Source organism: Gymnoscopelus braueri (assembly GCF_963280865.1).
Source record: "Gymnoscopelus braueri genome assembly, chromosome: 21".
NCBI classification, from domain to species: Eukaryota; Metazoa; Chordata; class Actinopteri; order Myctophiformes; family Myctophidae; genus Gymnoscopelus; species Gymnoscopelus braueri.
In genome coordinates, this window is record NC_137623.1 from 11,203,929 (window position 1) to 11,226,996 (window position 23,068).

Genomic DNA, 23,068 nt, shown 5'->3' on the forward strand with positions numbered 1-23,068 from the left:
AGGCAGCACAATAGAAACGGCCTTTTCCCTGGATTTCCTTCCTTTGTTGAAGCAAGATTGTTTCCGAGTGGACACACCAAATCTGCTTTCATCACAATTTCAACCCCTCACCCACCCAGCACTGCTTTTCATTCTACTCAACACTCGTGTTCACTAAACACTTTCTCAGTCCACGGCCCGATATAGAGTACAAGGGCAAACTAGAGGTGTGCATAGTTGAGCTGTGAGGCTCACCGCCGAACTTGACCTTTGTCCATTTAATGGCACCATATGTTAGAGATGATAGACATGAGCTTTAACCCATTAACACATCCACCGCCAGAGGTTAATCTCATAATGTACTCACCAGTGCCAAGGTGTTTTTGTTGTTTTTTTGTTTTTTTCATGTCGCCATAGATCTTGTTAAAATCCTTAAGATTGAGCCGTGAACGGTCTGTTTACATCCGCGAGATCTCCCTGTATCTCCCAGTGAAGACCGCATGTCAAACGGACTTCCATGACTGTAGTTAGAGCGGATTACGTTAAACAGTGAAATGCGAGGAGAAAAAACTACAGGAAGAGAATTGAGTTTCAGTTTCGTCTGTAGAATGGGAGCGGGCGTGATCGTCGAAACCGGATCCCAAATAATTCTATTTCCTGTCATCAAACCGGAAACGGAAGTGGATCAAAAAAATTCCGAAAGTGCACCCGGACCGCGCATGCGCGAAAAGACCGCAGCCCGTAGGACTACGGGCTCGGCGCTTAACCGTTGGATTTAACGGCCCGTAGAACTACGGGCCCGGCGGTAAAGGTGTTAAGACCCGGAACGCATCTGTGTCACTTTAAGATTTATTTGGCTATTGAAAAATAGCAGATCTACAAGCTCATAGCGCGGCACCGAGTGCCGCGCTATGAGCTTGTAGATCTGCTATTTTTGAAAAATCTTTAAACATTTTTTTTTCGTTTTTTTTTTCAAAAAACATTTTTAAGAATTGCCTCAGGTCTTAATGGGTTAATGGCATGTTGTGAATTTGTGATCTGATGATACAGTGTATTGAGTCTTTGCAGTCTGAGTGACATACATACGTACGTACACACAGACAGCCTCATTACAATTAGTTTTACAATCGCTTCTAATGAAAACGTACTACTGTTCTTGTCATGTGAGGAGGACTTGTTTGGAAGAAATGCCCCAGGGCTATTTTGAGTTTTTGGAACCATAGTTTAGGGAACTACTGTAGTAGGCTGGATGCTATTCTTGATTCTTGAAGCTGCACGCGCGCACACGCACACACACACACACACACACACACACACACACACACACACACACACACACACACACACACACACACACACACACACACACACACACACACACACAGGCCTGTCACAATTATTACATAATTGCCTAATCATTATTTTACATAATTGTCAGCAGAAATAGCAGATCTATAAGCTCACAACCACGATCGGCTAGCCTATTTCCAATTTTTTTAAATTTTGAAAGTATATAAAGTTATTTAAAAGTCATGTCTTTGTAAATTTAAGTTATTTGTCATAGTATCTGACCTGTGGAATTCTTGTTTACGAACCAAGGTAAAGTCAAACAGAAATGCAATTTTTATTTATATGTTCCAGTGACCCTAACGCACGCACACACACACACACACACACACACACACACACACACACACGCACACGCACGCACACACACACACACGCACACGAGATGTGGGGTTTAAATATGGAAAGTGGGGCAGTGTCTCTGACCAGCATGGCTTTGTGGCGGAGAGGCGGGCGTGTAGGCAGCCAGTCTTCCTGTGACACACCCTGGCTGGCATGTACACAGGGGAATCATTTGCACCACAGATACACTGACTAACAGCCATGTAATATGCCCGCCCGGGCCGCCTATAGTTTATTTATAAGCCTCCCCGCCGGCTGACTTTGTGTGTATCAGGCCTATTGAGTTTTGACCTGGTTCAGCCGCAGCCGATGACTTACAGGCACGTCAACTTAGAGTGACTTCTACAGCCCCCATGCTGTGGACTACGTATCGTTTAGACTGCTTAAAATGTAAACCTTTATTTTACTGCCCGTCTTACCTTACTGACAAGGCTGACTAATATATCCCTGGATGATTGCCTGACTGACATGTTAACTACTGACAGACTCGTTAACTCTCTTTAAGACCGGGGAACACGTCTGTGTGTGTCATTTTTTATGATTTCGTTGGGCTATAAAAAAATCATGAAAGGTTGTGCAAATATTTTTTTTTTTTTTTTTTTGCGAACATTTGTAACTCAAATCTTTGCTTCTATAGGGGTTGCTGGAACTAAATATTTTACAATTGTTCGCTTTAAAATATATATAATCCATGATTTTGCCACAAATTTAAAATGTTCAAAAATAGCATATATACAAGCTCATAGCGCGGCACTCGGTGCCGCGCTACGAGCTTGTATATCTGCTATTTTTTAATAGCCAAAGAAATCTAAAAATGACACACAGATGCGTTCCCGGTCTTAATGGGTTAACTGAATGTCTCTCTGGCTGACTGACTGACTGACTGACTGAGTGGCTGGCCGACTAAGTAATAAACAAACGGACTGACTGATTTGCAGGGTTATCAGAGCCAATCTGATTGGACGATAATCTAAAGTTATTATCTTAGATAGTCCAATAGAACGCCAGCAGTGATATGGAACAAGATGACTATCAGTTCTCCGTGACTAAAGTCAAAGATAAAGCAGTTAATTCATTTCCCATGGGAGCTGGGTAGCTGTGCAGTTAAGAGAGGTCACCAGAGGTGACTGAACAAAAGATTAATTCTACTTCTTCTGCCTGTGCCATAGTACTTCTGCTCATCTCTTGTGCCTCTTAAATTATTCCCTTCTCCTCCAATGAATGCAACAGTCCAGCAGATGGCAGTATGGTGCAGTATTTGGATTCCTACACAAGAAGAGTGGACTGTGAATAATGGTCCTGGTCAGTGCCAGGCCCCCAGAGTTGCTGAGAAACATTGAAGCTGCCACCCCAGTGGCCAAAGCTGGAACTGCAGGCGGGGCGAAATACATGCACGAGCAAAACATACTGAGATATATATATATATATATATATATATATATATATATATATATATATATATATATATATATATATATATATGTAAACATCTTATACATAAATACATATGCATTTACATATAAATATGCATCTCGAGTATATTTAATAAATATAAATATAAACACGGGCTCGTTCATGGAGGTAGGTTGTGACGTAGGACGCAAAAGGGACACTAGTGCGCATGCTCATAACTCTATGGTTGCTCAAAAACGTCTCAATAATTCTACTTCCGGCAGGCTTCCGGGGTGCTTCAAAACGCCACTGAGCACTTTCATCGCAATGAATAGCTGGGGGCGGGGCAATCCGCCCTCTAGTTATATTATACCTCTATGGCCAGTGCAGGTCTGCAGGAGAGAGTCGATCTGGAACTTAAAGAGTTGAATACAGGCTATTCATTGTCTGTTCGTTTAAAGAGATTTCACTCACTTTCAAAACAAATTTGGGTCATTTTATCGTCTACTCAGGCCTTTGTGAGCCCCCCAGACAGTTTTTAAGTTGCTTGATTCAGTATTTTGATATTCATTTTATCAGACACGCCCCCTTCCTATACAAACCCATTGTAACTTCAAACTAAAGTTTTAACATGTTATATTCATCAAAAACACCCGTCCTTTGTTCTGGTGACTCATCCTGCCCTCCTAATACGTGATGGGGCCGTGTTTTTTCGATTACCTTTTTCATTTTTTTATTGTATTTAACCTTTTTCATTTTCCCCAAAAAATATTTAAAATAAATGAAAGAATTAATTGTCTCCTCACGTATTAGAAGGACGATATCAGTCACCAGAACCAAGGGCGGGTGTTTCCGATTAATCTAACATGGTTAAAATGGTGTTTGAAGTTACAATGGGTTTGTTTAGGAAGGGGGCGTGTCTGATAAAATGAATATCAAATATCTAAATACTGAATCAAGCAACTTAAAAACTGTCCGGGGTGCTCCCAAAAGCCCGAGGAGATGATACAATGACCGAATTTTTTCTTTGAAAGTGAAATATCCCTTAAGTAGTCCTAGATCTTCATTAGCCCACTAAGGGAATGAATTAGTGTGGTGCTTTTTTTATGGTGTAAGTATACTTTATGTATGTTTGCATGGATATACTGTATGTCCTCTCAAAAGTAGACCGATCACAGCTTCTGCTGCTGAGTGCATGACGTCATGAAACAGAAGTGCCTCCGGCCACAAAAAGTGCTTTACAACAACAATGTTGGCAGTCCTTTGTGACAAAAGACTGCCAACATTGTTGTTGTAAAGCAGGTTAAGTAGTAAGTAAGTGGTGTGTCCTTTTTGTGTCAAGGCAGAGAGAGACAGATCACAAGCATTTCATTGTATTATAATACACTTGACAATCATGTTGAACTGAAGTATATTTATAAAGATGGCTATTTAAGATTTTATCAAGAGATTTCTGCCAAAAATTCTGCTTTGTTCAGTGGACAGAAATTGAGAGAGGGAGGCAGGTAGAACAATACTGTAGGACTTCAAATATCAATTATTTTCTTAACAATTATTTGATCAATTACTTTTTTTGATTAATCAAATAATCGAGAAGCAAATTCTGTACATAGATGTTTTATCAACACAATGTCCTTGTTTCTACACATCTTGACCATAACATAGCAAAGGCCTAGCACAAACTGTGCCCCCCTGAGGTAGACATTGGTATTGAATTTAGTCTGTAGCTAGTTGAAGGCTTGGACTGGACTGAGGAAGTTGTGTGAAAGAAAGGAGAGGTGTTACATTGTGCATTTACTGTGTCTTGCAGGTTAGCAGAGTGAGTCTCTGAATGGTGGGGCAACAAAGCTGTCACAGACACAGTTTGTTGTCATTTTGTGTCTGATGTCTGCCTCTCTCTCTCGCGTCTTGGTTTTACTTTCTCCCCCTCTCTCTCTGTCATTATCCCCATCAAGTCCGATCCCTCTCTTCTGTACCTACAAAAACACGCCCACCTCTTCCCCCTTTTCCCCTCTGTCTATCACACTCTCGTCCTCTTCTCTCCATCTCAGTCTCTCTCTCTCTCTCTTGCCAGACTTCCCTCTCACTTGTCTGTATGTGGATATGAGCCTTATAGTAACACTTTGTCTGTCACCTCCCAGACTGACAGACTGTGTCGCACACTGCTCTCTCTCTCGCTCTCTCGCTCGCTCGCTCGTGTGTGTGTGTGTCTGTCTATCCTCTATTTTTATTGTTTTATCTTTCTGCAGCTATTAAACTTCATTTAAACTACTTGCCACTTTCATAGGAAACGTTTTGTGGAGCAGAGAGATTGTTCTATTGTGAGGGCTAATCAATACGTTTTAAAGGCTTCATTTATGTCAAACAGTAATGTCTTGTCTATACATCATTATTATATCCGGTACCCTTCAATATGATCTCCCCCAGATGATGTGCATTTTCCCCAATGCATACAGTACAGTATTCATATACATTCATTGGGATGTGATCAAGCTCTCTAGGCATCGACCGATTATCGAAACGGGCGATTATCAGGGCCGATATTCATAATTTTGATCAATATCGAAAAAAATCAACAACAAAAAAAGGCAGTTTTTTTTTAAATTATTATTTTTACAGGGGAAAAAAACCTTTGGGGAACTGTAATGTTTTATTTATAATTCAGTTCATAAAAAATGCTGCTACAAGTGGGAGCTAATTATAATGCTGCATTTGATAGATACATGTAGGAGCTATATTTACAGTATAAAAAGTGTTTTCGAGTTGATAAATATATACATATTTTTAATTCATTATTCTTTTCAATCAGTTCTTAATATCGGCGATTGGCCTCTTTGATCACTACTAATCGGTATCGGACATGAAAAAACCCGAATCGGTCGATCCCTAAAGCTCTCTAATGCTTGTGTCTCTGCAGCCATGGCGGATCTGTTGGATCTGAGTCTGAGCGATGCACTGACAGACGCCAAGACTCCATCACCGGGACCAGAGGGTCTGGTGAAGAGGGACTTTATCGCTCAGCTGGAGGCAGAGCCCTTTGACGACAAGGTGGGAGAGACCGTGGGAAAAACGGACTACACCCCTCTACTGGACAATGACAACACCAGGGCAGGTGAGAGAGGGATCTCTGTGTGTGTGTGTGTGTGCACGTGTGTGTGTGTGTGTGTGTGTGTGTGTGTGCGCGCGTGTGTAGGGCTGTCACGATTACAAATTTAAGTTGACGATTAATGTCACACTAATAATTGCGTTTTAACGATTGAATTGTGTCTCTTTCGTTGAACATTATTGGAACATTGTGAATAAAAATGTGATTTGTTTCACTTTTAGCCTTCGTATACAAAGGTTGCACAGGGCAGATATGACAAATAACACATGTTTAATTAATCACACTATTAATTAAACATTAATAGTGGAAATGGCAGATCTAAAAGATCAAAACGTGTCGCGGTGCGACGCGTTTTGAGCTTGTAGATCTGCTACTTCAACTATGTCATTTTTTGAAAACAATGATTATGACTATTGTGACGATTGTGCAAAAAAATAAACGATTATCTCAACTAATTGTGATTAGGCCATTATGTAATAATTGTGACAGGCCTGTGTGTGTGGGTGTTGTGTGTGTGTGTGTGTGTATGTGTGTGTGTGTTTGAGAAAGGGAGAGGGAGAGAGTTATAGTTGAAGGGGTGACTGAAGGCGAGGGAGAAAGGGAGAACAAAGAGAAGGATAGAATAAGGGAGGTTTGAGAGGGAGTTAAACTGAGTCATCATAATGAGCTTGCCTTGACCTTCTATGAGTCAGGTAATCTCATCAAAAACCTCCTGCCAGCCTTTCTCAGTTTTGACTGGTTGTCGAGGAAACGGTAGGGAACAAGAGAGACGACGAAAAATAGAAGTGAAGTGAATTTTTAATTATTTCCCTAATTCGGGGGTCGGCAACCTTTTTTGTGTGTCAGTTTTATTGTTTTATTTTTAATCGGTGTTCCATATCAACCAACATTAATAATCCAAATTAAATGTAGAACAGAAAATGGGACCCCAGTCCATTGCGGGGTAACACACAGACTCACATCACAAATGGGGACATTTCAGTCTAAACTGCATGTCTTCTTTAGAGGAGTAAATACAAATAAACATATGCATACGGTATTCAGGCCCTGTTTTCCTTTGCTGAGCTCTATTATCTGGAGGTTGCATTAACTTGTTAACGAAGGGGGGGCGTCCGCTGGCCTAGCGGTCCAGGCGCATACCATATATGCTGGTAATCCAGCTTGGCAGTGTGTCGCGGGTTCGACTCCCGATCCCGACGTCCTTTGGCGTATGTCACCCCCCCATCTCTCTCCCCATTTCCTGTCAGTCTACTATCCTATCAATAAAGACAGAAAAAAAACCCAAAAATATATATTAAAAAAAAAAGAATTGTTAACGAAGTTTCACACGACTCTGAGTGGGTCGGTTCGGTTGTCAAATGAAATGACTGCAGGAGGGGCAGAGCACGTTCTACATGTGTCATCTTTGAATTATATTAACATTGTGGGAGGATGATGAACCTCAGACCCCACACTGGTAGGTTTGTCCACACCACTACCCACATAAGCCCACACATCCCCTGTTCCAGCAGGTGATTTTGCAGGTTCTGTGATTGTGCAACATTGTGCTGTGGTTTCTGCAACTCTGCAAACTGTGTTGAACTCAATCCAAGTCCTGTGTATTCAGCCAGTCTATTAGAGCTTTAATCCAGTTCATGCCCACCAAATATGTCTGGCTTGATCAAGAAAGAGAACATGAGTCCATAATTCTGAAAGTCCTCAAATCTTGTTATGAAGTCAGACCTGAGCTGGTGTACTGTGTGGACGGCTCCCTGACGAAGCGGAAAGTGTAGATCGCAATGACGTTTGAATAGATGGCTAGCCTTGCCAATTAAACGTGTCAAACATGTCCAAAACAGTTTCCCCTGTCCCCTGCAGCCAGTCTCACATTGAGTTCATAAATTTTAAGTGTCCAGTATATCTTTAAGAAACATTAAGTTTCACAGCCCACTTCTCCTCCCCGAGATCTGGGTAGTCTTGGCCTTTTTCAGCCAGTAAGGATTAGATCAAATTAAAGCAACTAACAAACCGCTCCAAAACCTTTCCACATCTTTGCCACCTTACTGCTGAATGAAGAGGATTATCGTTGTACAGTATGTGCAGTGAGGCCATTTCATCTTACTTGCTTGTCAACCCCTCCTCAAAATGCCTAATAAACACTGTGGCTACATCTTATTTAGTAATTCGGCAAACAAATTAGAGGGCATTTTTACTACTGTACTTTTTTATGTTCAACATATGATACGTTGTATCATTTGCATTGTGCCATCGACTAAGGTTGCCGACCCCTGACCTAGTTAATGGAACAAGAAAGAGGAATGGAGAAAGTGTGTATGTGTCTGTATTTGTCTCTGTGTGTTTGTATGAGCTCATAAGAGCATGCATGCCCGTATGCTTGCATGCACTGTATGCATGTGTGTACCACACGTATTTGTGCTTCTACTGTACATGTGCATAATGTGGAGAGAGGTGACTTCCTCCTCTTCTCTACTTAACCCTTAAGACCTGGAACGCATCTGTGTTTTTTATTTGAGCTAAAAAGCATTATTTTACACTTTGGCTATTCAAAAATAGCAGATATACAAGCTCATAGCGCGCGCTACGAGCTTGTAGATCTGCTATTTTTGAAAAATCGCGAAAATGTGTGAAAATCTTTGAATATTTATTCTTTTAAAGCAAAACATTTTTATCTCAAATCTTTGCTTCTGGGGGGTCCCTGGAACAAAATATTTTGAGATGGGGATCGGCGGCCAAATACACATCATTTTGGGGGTCCTTGACATGAAAAAGTTTGAGCACCACTGATATAGAAACATACGTTTTTTGGGAAAACGATCATCCATGTTGTAATGAAATTGAGTACGTTCAGCATCTAATCTATCTCACATGGTGCTCCGCCCCAAATCTCGCCTCAAAGGTATCACGTTAACACTCTTATGAAATTACCTCTCCCTCGGCATCCAATTAAATGTATGTAATCTATTCCTAAACGGGGATGAGAGGGTCGTATTACTGTATATGTCACACAGCAGCAGCAGCTGGCATTGTCTGCTTAAAGCCATCAGGTACAGCTGCAACACTGGACACCATTTTGGGGGTCTGCAGTTCAGCTTTGTGGACGCATTTGTCTGAAATCAGAGTCATTTTATTGGCCCTTGGAGGCCGGGATGACTGGAAGCAACGATGGAGGGCTCGTCTGAGGACGACCTAGAGAGAGAGAGAGAGAGAGAGAGAGAGAGAGGTTTACATGTACCAGGAACTTGTCTTCTTGTTTTGTGTTCACGTGGAGTGTCTTGTTTGTTCAGTGAGCTTATAGTCAGGGGATATTAGCAGAACATTTTCCAATCTTGGAATAAATTCCTTACCAAAAAAAATCTTCACCAATGTGTTTGTAGAGGTGTCTAGTAACACATCTCACAAAGACTGAAATGCAGTTTCCCTAGGAGAATTTTTGACAGCTGCTGAAAGTTGGGGTACCCACCATTTCCCTGCATTTCCATGCAGGGAAAAAAATTTTAATTCTGTTTTAAGTAGCATGTGAGGGGTCAAACTAGGGTGTTTTTATGATTCTGAATCCATTGCAAGCATTTGTTTTGCACCAAAACCACTCCTTGGGCTAAAAACAGCTCCATCTCAATGGGCTTTTTACACAAAAAGTATACCTGGAAAAGGATGGCTATGGCCGTTTTTAGCCCAAGGAGTGGTTTTGGTGCAAAACAAATGCTTGCAATGGATTCAGAATCATAAAAACACCCTAGTTTGACCCCTCACATGCTACTTAAAACAGAATTAAAATTAGATATCTTTTCCCTGCATGGAAATGCAGGGAAATGGTGGGTACCCCAACTTTCAGCAGCTGTCAAAAATTCTCCTAGGGAAACTGCATTTCAGTCTTTGTGAGATGTGTTACTAGACACCTTTACAAACACATTGGTGAAGATTTTTTTTGGTAAGGAATTTATTCCAAGATTTTTTTAATATCCCCTGACTATTAGCCTTAGTCACATGTCGTGATAAAAGCTATAAAAGCAGCTCATAAACTTTGTTGCGTTAATATTTATGACTTTAATACAGTCTATGAAAGCAAATCTGCCATGATGACATAATCATAAATCAATGAATGGATAAACTGTCTGTATATCAATAGCTCTGTCTGGATGATTGAAAGCTACATGTTGTTGCTGTCAGTGCAGGCAGAAACCTTGTATCTCCAGATATCAACTTTTTATGTTTTTTGTAAATTGATGCCCTACTTCATCATACAAGTTGTGAAAATAGCAGATCTACAAGCTCTCAACGCCTCACATCGCCTATTTCCATCATTTTCAATCGTTTTTTAAATGATAATAAAAACGGGTTCGTCCCCACAGTGACTATATGTAATATGTTCTGTAGGGAGGTCAGGGGACAGTTAAGACCTGGAAGACCTGGAACGCATCTGTGTCACTTTAGATTTCTTTGGCTATTCAAAAATAGCAGATATACAAGCTCATAGCGCAGCTTGTAGATCTGCTATTTTTGAAAAATCGTGATTTATTTTTTATTTTTAATACAATTAGAATAAAAATGGAAGAATCGCCTCAAGTCTTAAGTGATTGATTTCAGCTTAGATAATTGAAAGTCGATATATAGGCTGCTGTTGGTGAACTGAGAATGACTTCAGTCCCAGAAAGACAGGTGTGTGTGTGTGTGTGTGTGTGTGTGGGGGGGGGGGGGCATTGAGCAACTGTCACTGACAGCCTCTTTCAGGACCGTATATATGTGTGTCGGGAAGACAGGCGGCACGGCATTGATCAAATGTGACGCAGACAGTGTGTATTACATGTAGACAAACACTGAGGTTTTTATTGTTGCCCGTTGTCGGCAAACGAGTGGCTGTCAGTGTGTTTGGTGACGGACGGTGTCATTACCATGTCTCAATTATTTGCGGTCCATGTGGCTGTGATGGTATTGAGCGTGTTGACCGAGTGGAACGTTTTCTATTGTCATGCGTCTGTATTATTAATGAGGTTTTTTTGTGCGTGCGTGCGTGCGTGTGTACAAATTGTTTATATGCAGTGGTGTAAAGTAACTAAGTACGTTTACTCAAGTACTGTACTTAAGTACAGTTTTGAGGTATTTTTACTTCACTGGAGTATTTCCAAATTTCAGTACTTTTACTTCTACTCCACTACATCTCGGAGGCAAATATCTTACTTTTACTCCACTACACAATTATTTGAAAACCTTAGTTTCTAGTTACTTTACAGATATAAATTATTACATTATAAAACATACATTAACCACTTTAGCCCTATTTTATACCTAGGCTATTTGAAAATAGCCGATCTACAAGCTCACAACGCGTCGCATCGCGACGCGTTTTAAGCTTATAGATCTGCTATTTTCAAACATTTTAGTACTTTTACTTTTGGTACTTTAAGTACATTTTGATACCAATACTTTTGTACTTTTACTCAAGTCAATTTTGAATTCCGGACTTTTGCTTGTAACAGAGTACTTTTACATTGCAGTATTGATACTTTTACTTAAGTTAAACATTTGAGTACTTTCTCCACCACTGGTGTGCGTGCCTGTGTGTGTGTGTGTGTGTGTGTGTGTACACAAATTGTTTATATGTAGACGATCCATTAGCTGAGAGCGTAATGGTGTTGATAGTAATGTGGTTGTATGTGCGTGTGTGCACAGGCACTGCATTGAAGAGCGGATCAGAGAAGAAGGCTCAGGGGGCACAAAAGCCTGGTAAGACATTTCCCACAATTCCCCCATCTGCCCACTAGGGCCACCCGGTCATCCTCATCCACCAATCACAGTCTTTCATTCTTAATTTAATTTTTCTGTGTTCTCAGCTTCCAATTGTACCCTTTTAGGTGTGTGTGTGTGTGTGTGTGTGTGTGTGTGTGTGTGTGTGTGTGTGTGTGTGTGTGTGTGTGTGTGTGTGTGTGTGTGTGTGTGTGTGTGTGTGTGTGTGTGTGTGTGTGTGTGTGTGTGTGTGTGTGTGTGTGTGTGTGTGTGTTCAGTATTATTTTCAGAGCAGGGTTTCAATTAAGCTTTTGAACACAGTCAAAAATTTACTATTGAGGAGTTTACTATATACTGTATGTATGGACCCTCCCAGGAAGATCCTCGTCTACACTATTCTCTCGCTTCCTCTACATGCCCTCCCAGTTAACTCTTCAGCCAGAGAAATTAGCGGCAACACTTTAGCGGCAACACTTTATATTAAGCCCATGCCTATGATTCATAATAAAAATACTTATAATGCATCTGCTTATGACATGGTAAAAGAGCACCAACCCGCACCTTTTAAAAGCCGCTGCCATACGATTGTCTTTTGGTCATTTCTCATAGGGTTTATTGTTAAAAAGCTTTGTTTGCGGTCGCCCTGTTCGCATTGCTCGATGCAACGTCACGCCAAATCGCGTCTTTGTATTGACTTTGTATGTAACAGTGACTCTCGAACAAATATTTTATCTTGTTGTGGTTTCTGCCAAGGGGCGGCCATAGCTGAGTGGTTAGTGAGCCCGCTAGGGAGCCAGAAGCCCTGGTTGCCCCAGGTACGAGGCCAGGCCAGGCCAGCAAATGTGTCGATGAAATGAAATATGTCCCTGAGCAAGACTCTTAACCCCTAATTGCTCACAGGCCCTCATTGGAAACAAGACCGCAAGGACTTTCATGAACGGACCTGTTAAAGGAATTATCCTTATCCTAACGCACCTTTAGAGTGCAGAACTGGACTGTGATAGTTTCACAATGCAGCTTTGCTGTCGTAAAATAAAACCTTGAATGAATTATCGCACAAAAGGACATTATTGTAAGCCCAGTCAATGTAGATTGCTTCCTACTCCATTTAATTAAATAGATTTTAGATTTGTACTCAGTAACTCAGTGTGTGTGCCCTGAGCTACGTGTTCTTATTGTTGACTCCACATTGTGAATGGAGTGTTAAAATGTAAGGCCACAGTAATCGGATTGAAGCAGCTTCAGTTAGTGTGTAATACTTCAGGGAGGAACAGTAATTAACTGCAGGGAGGAGAAGCTATTAATTAATTACATCCTAATGAACAGACCCTCCCTCTTGTCCTCCCTAGTGCTCACAGGGAAATAGACTGTGAATGGAGCTACTTTTTGTGCGCGGTCATACAGTATGTGTGTGCAGTCATACAGTATGTGTGTGTGCTACAGTGCATACGAGACCATGTATGTTTTCTACATTTTCTTATGTTTCAAACTCATCTACAGATGGATTGATTTTTAAAAAATCTCATCAATTTACACACAATACTCCACAATGGCAAAGCTAAAACTGCTTTATTTGCAGTGTTTTCTTGGGACAAACACTGCACATTACAAAGTGCAATGTGAAGAGTCTGACTCTTAATACTCACAGTATGCAAATGAGATACTTAAGAATTTAATTTTTAATACATTCACAAAACACTCGATGTGGAAAAAATGGATTGAATGCATTTTAACATGAGTCTGAAACCTAACAAAATGTGGACAATTTGAAAAGGGTCTAGAAACTGTGTGTGTGTGTGTGTGTGTGTGTGTGCGTGTGCGCGTGTGTGTGAGTGTGTGTGCATAAATCATAGTTCCTCATCCTATATTCATTATTCCTCTTCCAGTCCTTTAATTTTTCTGCCATCAACACCCAGTCTCTCTGATTCTCTGCTCTTCGGGGTACCGTGGCATGTCATGGCAGAGAGGGTTCTGCATGGGGAAGAGATGCACTCAACAGAGCACAGCATACCACGCAAACTTACAGCATGGCTCGAGTCAGAATAGCATACCTGTGTTTGATCACCTCTTCCGGAATTGAACGCGAATTGTTGACGGCCCAAAGTACTCACGCATGGCTCCGGCATGAAGATGTTTTTTAAGCAGAAGGCTTCACACTGTCGGCATGCTGATGTTCTCTTTGCCAGCAGCTGCTCAGCTAATAGGTGTGGCTACCGGCTACAGCACGGGCCAGGGCGCCAGTGGTGGAAAAAATACTCACATGTTTTACTTAAGTAAAAGTATCAATACTGCAATGTAGAAGTACTCTGTTCCAAGTAAAAGTCCGGAATTCAAGATTTACTTGAGTAAAAGTACAAAAGTATTCGTATCAAAATGTACTTAAAGTAGCAAAAGTAAAAGTACTCAACTATTTGAAAATAGCAGATCTACAAGCTCACAACGCGTCGCATCGCGACGCGTTGTGAGCTTGTAGATCGGCTATTTTCAAATAGCCTAGGTATAAAATAGGGCTAAAGTGGTTAATGTATGTTTTATAATGTAATCATTTATATCTGCAAAGTAACTAGTAACTAAAGTTTTCAAATAATTGTAGTGGAGTAAAAGTACAATATTTGCCTCTGAGATGTAGTGGAGTAAAAGTAGAAGTATTGGAAATTGGAAATACTCAAGTAAAGTACAAATACCTCAACATTGATTTTACTTAAGTACAGTACTTAAGTAAATGTACTAAGTTACTTTACACCACTGGGCCAGGCGTTAAAAAAATGGCAGCAGGGATGCAAATCTTCTGTCCTCTCTCATTCCTGTTCAGTTGCTGTATGTCAGCCATTGTTCCTGGACCGGTGAGAGCGGACGTTCGGACGTATCGCAACAACAATGTGGGATTGTGGAATATGCTTGTCATGGTGTTAGATCAGTTGTCTGCCACATGTGTGTGTGTGTGTGTGTGTGTGTGTGTGTGCACCTTTTATGGTCCATTTAAGATGATCAGGTGGGAGTGGGAGTAATTATGCACTGGAATCAGTCGTCTGTGATCTGCTGGCATGGGAACTGCATGGCCATCTGTCCGTCTGTCTGGCTGCCTGTCTGCCTGTAGCGTGGCACAGTTACCATGGTTACACTGTGTGTGTGTGTAATAGATGCACATTTACCCCTTTTTCCCCCCAATTTAGGCGTTATGCCAATTAACCCATTAATACCTGGAACGCATCTGTGTCACTTTTAGATTTCTTTAGGCTATTCAAAAATAGCAGATATACAAGCTCATAGCGCGGCACCGAGTGCCGCGCTATGAGCTTGTAGATCTGCTATTTTTGAAAAAATCTTGAAAAAATATGTTTTATATTTTTTTCAAAAAACTGTTAGGATTTTGATTTTTTTAAAGAATCGCCTCAGGTCTCAATGGATTAATATTCCCCACGCATTTCCGTCTTGCCACTGCCCTACTGGCTCACCTAACAGTGAGGATCCCCCACCGGGAGCACATAGTGCCTCCGTCCCACTCCCCCCCGTTCAACATCCCCCGCTGACAGGCGCCTTCCCAGCCCGTAGGAGTCTCCACCGTAGCGCACACAGCGACAAAAGATCGTCCTCCTCACCTCTCCCGGACACAGACAAAAGTTTGCGTTCATCTGCTGTAGCTGCTCAGCTAGCTTTTCAAGTTTTCAACCTTTTTCATGCCAAGGACCCCTAAAATGATATACATTTGGCCGCGGACCCCCATCTGAAAATGTTTTGTGCCAGGGACCCCCAGAAGCAAAGATTTAAGAGTTAAAAATGTTGGCTTTAAAAAAATATATATATATTTAAAGATATGCACACATTTTCAAGATTTTTCTAAAATAGCAGATCTGCAAGCTCATAGTGCGGCACTCGGTGCCGCGCTATGAGCTTTCTAATTTCTAATTTCTAATTTCGCTGGGCACCCCCTGGTACCCCCCCCCCCCCCACCCCCCAAGGACCACTGGTGGTCCCTGGACCACTGGTTGAGAACCACTGATATAGTGCATCATATCCACATAACAAAACAAAACACGACAGTATAACTATGACTATATAAGACCAGTATCTACTGTATAACTATAACTACGCTCCTGTAGCGCTAGGTCATCTTTAGTAGACAAAGCATCTGGCCTCATATGCAGATGCACTAGTTCAATCCATTCATCAGTGTTGTACACACCACACCCTGGGGACAGGACGCTCCACGTACAAGTAGTAACTGGGTCGGACAATTGAGAACGTAAGCTGGATGCCGGCAGTGCAGATGCTGTGTGTGTGTGTGTGTGTGTGTGTGTGTACAGTATGTGTGTTGAGCTGCTGCATGAATCCGTTGATGCATGACGCTACTGCATGGTAAAGCGAAAACTATATTTGAATGGTAGCGTTTTTAAATACTTGACCCTGCCTCAAAGTGCACTTGATTCGTGTTAACACTTGACACTTCAACAGTTGTCCCTCTAGATAAGACGAATCAAGCACTTCTCTCCTTGGTGAAGTGGCTCGTGTGTTGTAGCATGTTTTACAAGGACTTGACACTTAACCTTTCAACCTGTCGTCCTCGGCTATTTTGGGCATGTCATGATAGGCGAAAATGTTCAAAATTGTTTTAAAAAATAGTGATAATACCAGATCTTCAAGTTTCGATTCGTTGTGAACTTGTAGACCTGCTATTGTTTCCGCATGACACCATCATATGATGAAGTATAAAAAAGTGGTTTATATACGGGATGTGTGTGTTGTGGCTTTACTAATCTGCTGTCTCCCTTTTCCTCCTTTCTCTCTATCCTTCCCCTTCCCTCTTTCTCTCTTTCTTATCTCTCGATTCATCTCTTCCTCTCTCTCTCTCTCTCTCACTATTGATGGTTGCTTTATTTGTATCTTTTCCCTCATTCTTTTTTTAACTCCTCTCTTCCTTCGATACTATTCTCCTTCATTTGGCTTTTTCTCATGTCTGTTTCTCTACATTTTCCTCTCCTCCACCCTTTTCCTTTTCTCCTCCTCCTCCTCCTCTCTTCTCCAATCCCATGCTTCAGAGGACTAGACCCCGCCTCCATCACCATGCCGACTGTCAATCAGCTGTGCTTCAGCTTCTGCACCTTTCCTCTTCCCTGTTTCTCTCTCTCTCACGCACACGCACACACACACACACACACACACACACACACACACACACACACACACACACACACACACACACACACACACACACACACACACACACTATATCATCCTGACTTTGGGAAGTCATCACTTGTTGTCCTCCCCCAGTTACCTGTTGTCACTCTGTTGCTGCACTTTAGATCTCTAGCTTACATATGTTACTCTGTTTAGAAACACTGTCTGCATAGCCTTATGTTTTCAACTACGTTCAAATTCAGTTCGTTTCCTGTAATAAAAATATGAAAATAAATAATAATTTGTATCCTTACCTAGTTTTCTGAATGCCCGTAGCCTGTCCAAAACGTAATACACTCACATTAACAGAGAAATAGTTGTAGTTTCTCTCCGTTTCACTATTTCTGTCTGTGGCCCCACTATGGGGTGGGTACTTTGTATCGAAGCACATAGTAGAATGCTCCTATGGTTGTGTCCTCCCACTTTAAGGCAAGCACACGCACACAATCACTCGGATCAGACCAGGCTCACACACACACACACAACCGCAAAATGTCTTGGGGATGAGGGGAGTAACACTAAGAAAAGGAATTGAGGACAACAAATGTATAAACTAAAGCAGAATGTATTAACACACATAGGGGATTAACCACCAAACACATACAGTATGTTTAACTTTTTAATGATAACTAAATTCTGTCTAAAACAAGAAGTTATAAGCCGGCAGACGCAAAACACTGAATACCAGTACAGCACTACACTTGAGTTACCTCGGTTGTGCCAAAGACATACAGTATAACACATAGACAAATTCTCTTAGAAATAGAAGTCACTAGTTGTGACTGAGATGACCGACAGACAACCCTGCTGAATGGCCCACTAGCCCCTGTCTGTAGTGCTCTTCCCCAGGCTTTTAACAGCCAAGCCCTGTTCAGTTGATTGAACACTAGTATGTTCAATTAACTCAGTCTGAAGCTCACAGAGGGGGAATGCGGGCGGTACCTGAGGAGAGAACAGACAAGAAAACAGTACCCCACACACACACACACACACACACACACGCACACACGACGGCACTACAGGCGTAACAGTCCCTCTGTCATCGCCGAACCCTGTCTTGAGTGTTTCTGAACTGAGCCTGCCACCGCTGCAAGCCTGATCTGTCAACACCCAACCCACACTCACATACAGTACAGTACAGTGTGTAAACCACTCTACACCACCCGGTAGTAGTACATGTCTGTCAAAACCCTTGTTTTACAGTAGGAGTACTTTTGAACTTGAACTTGAACACTTTGTGAAAGTAGCTCTCCCCTGAGTCGACCTGTAACCCACCCGGCTTACCTTCTGTTAACGGTTTAGAAGCTAATATGCACCTTTCTCCAGCCTGTTCACATGCTTAGAGAATCACACAGGTATGCTGTAGAAGTTAAAGGGATAGTTCACCCAAAAGAAAACAATTTTCCTATCGATTAGTCACCCCATGGAGACTTGAATGGATATTTTTTTGTCGTTGTCGCATTCCTAAGCCAATAATTGGATGGCCAGCGTAGGCAGCGGTTCCCGTAGGAGACACAAAGGAGACTCTTTGTGTCTCCTACCGGAACCGCTGCCGGTCCAAAAATTATTGGCTTAGGAATGTGACAAAAACTAAAAAATATCAAAGAATTCAAGTCTCCATGGGGTGACTAATCGATAGGGGGAAAAAAAAGTCATTTTGGGGGTGAACTATGCCTTTAAGGTATTGACAATCATTGATTTAAAGAATGTCCCATAGGTTGTTAAAACTGTCTTTTTTTGTGTGTTGCATTTCACTGTGCCGTGAAAGGGACAGATGCTGTTAGTCTATTATATTTCATGTTGATATTATTGTATATTGTAGTAGACTACATATCAAATAAACTATCAAAATTACAACATTTTGGTTGATTTGAACAACTTCTTAGTTCCCCCCCCCCTTGTATGAATGAATGAACGAACCATTGTAGAGCGCTTTGAGCACTTGGAAAAGCACTATAAAAATGCAATTCATTATTATTATTATTAACATATTAGGTTTTGTACTCTTTTAGGCACAGATTACAGATTCTCCTGTTCGCACATCCATGAAACGTTTCTGTCATAATTAAATTCTACCCATTTTACAGCACACTTTCAAGGCCAAATAATATTTTTCTCAGTGCTTTTTCTAGTCTGTCCCTGTGTGTGTCTTGTCTGCACCTTGTACTAATAAAGCTGTTTAACACACACTTAACCTGGTGTTGAGTTTCTCTTTCTGTACTGAACCTGAACTAAACCTCTCCACTAATCTCTAAAAGCTGCTTTACGCATGCCCTCTCAAGCTTTTGTTTTCTCTTTTTCCTAATTTGAATGCTTTTCTTTTATGAGAAGAATCATGGCCGTTCAGGCATTCTGGCTGTAGCGGGTGAAGGCGGTGTTGTAAAGCCCAGAGATCAGAGTGCCGGAGGGCTGGCAACGGAGGGCTGGCAAAATAAAATGTGTTTCTCTACTTAGAAAATACAATTGTTATTGGCTTTTTGAAAAGGGGAGCAGAGGATCTGCCTATAATAGACAATGAGCCATCATTCCTGCCATTTCACACTGATGTTAAGGGTAGCATCACTTTCTCTAGGTATCTACTGGTATGTAGAGAGAGAGAGAGAGAGAGAGAGATGAAGAAGAAGAATCACAAGTGTCTCTCTCTCTTTCTCTCTCTCCCCCCTCTTGGGGGAATCTATATGGGGCAACGCTGCCCTACTTAAACTTTCAGCAGCACTCTGGGGCGGTTAGAGAAAGGGAGAGAGAGACATACAAGTACAGTATATGTTGGATAACTCTACCTCAGCACATGCAATTTCCCAGGCAAATCAGGGAACTGGAGGGACTGCACACACACACACTCACGCACACGCGCACACACACACATCCTTACACAACGCCCCAAACATCAGCCCTGCCAGCTGTACCCTTCCACTACCCAGAGAGAAGCAAAGCGAGACAGACATAAAGAGGTATACACTCGAGGCCTTGTGTACATAAGATGCGTGCGTAGGAGGTAGACCTTGGTTCTTGCACACACCTTCCCTCCATTACATGGTCCTGAAGGAAGCAACATCCCTAGGCCTTGAGAAGTTTGTGTCATGTTGAATAAGGAGGTACTAGTCGACTAGTCTATTAACATTTCTGTTTAATAGACTTGGTTATTTAAATGTTATTATCAAGCATAGGGATGCAAATTATCGATGAATTCGTTAATTGATTGTTGATAACCTTAGCGATCGATTAATTGATAAGCAGAGTTTTTTTAGGACCAAAAGGAAAATTCTTGTCTGAAACCAAAAATGAGTGCAGAAACATAATTGCATTGAAAATAAAAAATACCCCCCCAAAAATGTATAGGGCTTAATATTATGCTTTTTTAGAGAATAAGTGACTTAATAAAAGTTAGAAGACACACAGGCGGTGTAGGAAAATAATCCACATCTTCTCACATAAAAACAACTTGCTACGGTTTGAAAAATAATCTCAGAAGAATTAATATCATCAATGTTTTGTTTTTTGTTACATGAGACGTGTGATGAAGAAATACGCACACACACGCAAGATATAAACTCACTTTGTTTTTGATGAGCACGTTTCTACCAGAGGAAACTACGCCATCAGCCTTTCTGTACATGAAGAAGTGACTTGCTTGAAATGAGGGATAAATCTTCTCTAAATATTCATGATGAGCTTTAATCCCTGAGCTGGGAACGGCATAATTCCTCCCATACTCAAGTCTTTTCTGCAGTCAGAAAGCCTTTCATCTGCCCTGCTGGTTCCCCATTTAAAGTCGTTCGTGTGTGTGTGTGTGTGTGTGTGTGTGTGTTTATGCCTCTCGTGTGTCATCATTTAAATGCATGTACAGCTGAGTGTGTGTGTGTGTGTGTGTGTGTGTGTGTGTGTGTGTGTGTGTGTCATCATTTAAATGCATGTACAGCTGAGTGTGTTTGTCAGAATGTGTGTGCGTGTGCTCACATGAGTCAGGGCTTGTGTAAGGTGCTGATCCGATGCTCAATGAATCTGTCGCTCAAGCTCGAGGTCTGATAAAGCTGATAAAGCACGCTTACTACTCATACTGTACGAGTAAATCGTTCATGGTGTAAAGCCAAAGCTCACGATTTAGGTGCTAACACTGTGCCCACTCCCATTATCAAGCCCCACTCGAGCGCTCACACTGTACGGCCCTGTCTGCCCCTGCTGTCCATTCTTGGGTTTTGACAATTGTCAATAAAGTTTCATTTGAAGGCCCAGAGGAAGGTGCTTTCAAATGATATTTGTTTTGAAAGTCAATCATCTCTATACCTGCACAAGCGTATTTGCATAGCACACACATCAAATTAGAAAATATAACACCAATATGAAAAAAATATATCGTTGCTGTCCGGCAGAAACCAGCTAACTCCATTTTGACCCTTTTACATCCAGCTAACTCCATTGGATCCTCAAACTTTCTGCTAAAACTCCAGGCTCCACCCCCTTTTGACCTCCAACCTCATTGTGAGCTTGGAGGTCCATTCAGCTGTTATCGATGTTGAACAAAACCTCCTAACTCCACTTTTTCTCATTTCCTGAAAAATGAACATTTTGGAGTTAGCTGGTTTCTGCCGGACAGCAGAGATATATACGATCGCAGTCATAACAGCTCAAGTACAATCAAACAAACTATAAAGTGTCATAAAGTCAGAAAAATGCGGTCTGAAAAAGAAAGAAGATAAATCACTGATGTGGTGGTCAACAGTGGCAGAGATACAGTGGAAAATCACTCACTTCTAGCCATCAACGACGCTTTAAAAGATATATCCTTAAAGAAAGCCTCCCGTGGGTTATTGAATAGCCTGGCCTACTTGCCAAACATCACTTTAGATGCGATGAATGAGGTCTGCATCCTACAGTCCCCAGTTGGGGCTGTGCGATTATCCATCTGCATCGGAACATCCAATGTCACCTTGCATTAATATTATAACCATAATAATGTCTGACACCTGGCGTGGCGTGTACAGGTAATTTTGACTTGTTAGAATGTGTGCATCGGATCAGCATCTTACGCAAGCCCTGACTCATGTGAGCACACGCACACACACACACACACACACACACACACACACATTCTGACTTGTCAGAATTCATCAGATGGAAACAGTCAATCTGTCCCCTCAACCCCTTGTACCCTGCAGGAAAGAAATGTAAAATTCGGCATGACTCAATGAAAATTGTGAGGCTCAAATATCGCACAGTGTAAGCCCAGCTTAAGTCATGAGATTGCTGTTGAATTTCTGCCGGGGCTGCATGTATCACACATAGGGGACGACTTGCTTCACTGCATTCTAATTCTCTCCCCTTTCCTTTGAAGTTCACGTTCAATTAATCTCCTGCCTCGTCGTCTTGATGTGGTTTGTGCCACGGAGCTGTGTTCAGTCTCTCTGCTTCACTTCATGGCTCCGATACATGAAATCCATGACGAATTAGAACATATTGTTAAAAGTAGCGCTGTTTGTTAATGGAGAATAATGGCTGACAATTCAGAAGGCAGGGTACAAAATCCACAGTGTACAACACATTTAGGGTGCAAAGCACTCTAGAAAACGCTGAACTCGTTAGTTTTCACAACTAGAAAGTTTTAAACCTCCAAAAAGTTTCAAGCGGGTCAGTTCTGAACGAATTTATAAAAAAAACATACATGGATGCCTGCAGGAAAAGTAGAAGTAAACAAACAGTTGTATAATAGTACTTATAGCAGTGGTTCTCAAACTTTTAAATGTCAAGGTCTCCGCTCAACTCTGACAGTATACAAATGGAACCAAATGGACCCTAACGGGTCCATTTGGTTCCATTTGTACACTGTCAGAGTTACAGGTCCAATTAAGAGTTAAGGTCCAATTTAGACCCCCCTAAAGGAACCCAGAGAGTCCCTGGCATTCATTTTGAGGGACCACTGACTTATAGTACCACGAAGGGTGCCATGCTTTCCGCCGTGTCTTTCTTGCTACGATGTTGTGCTCAGTTTGAGGAAAATCTGAGCTC

The 23,068-nt window shown here is 41.6% G+C and overlaps 1 protein-coding gene across 1 annotated transcript in view; it reads left to right on the plus strand.

The window, feature by feature from the left end:
* Positions 1–23,068, plus strand: part of LOC308077484 (uncharacterized protein) — a 140,932-nt gene that overhangs the window by 30,263 nt on the left and 87,601 nt on the right. Inside the window, exons 2-3 of the mRNA XM_080418180.1 lie at positions 5,978–6,172; positions 11,834–11,887. Of these exons, the coding sequence (XP_080274306.1) occupies positions 5,980–6,172; positions 11,834–11,887 (247 nt within the window). The 5' untranslated portion in view covers positions 5,978–5,979. The remainder of the gene's footprint in view (positions 1–5,977; positions 6,173–11,833; positions 11,888–23,068) is intronic.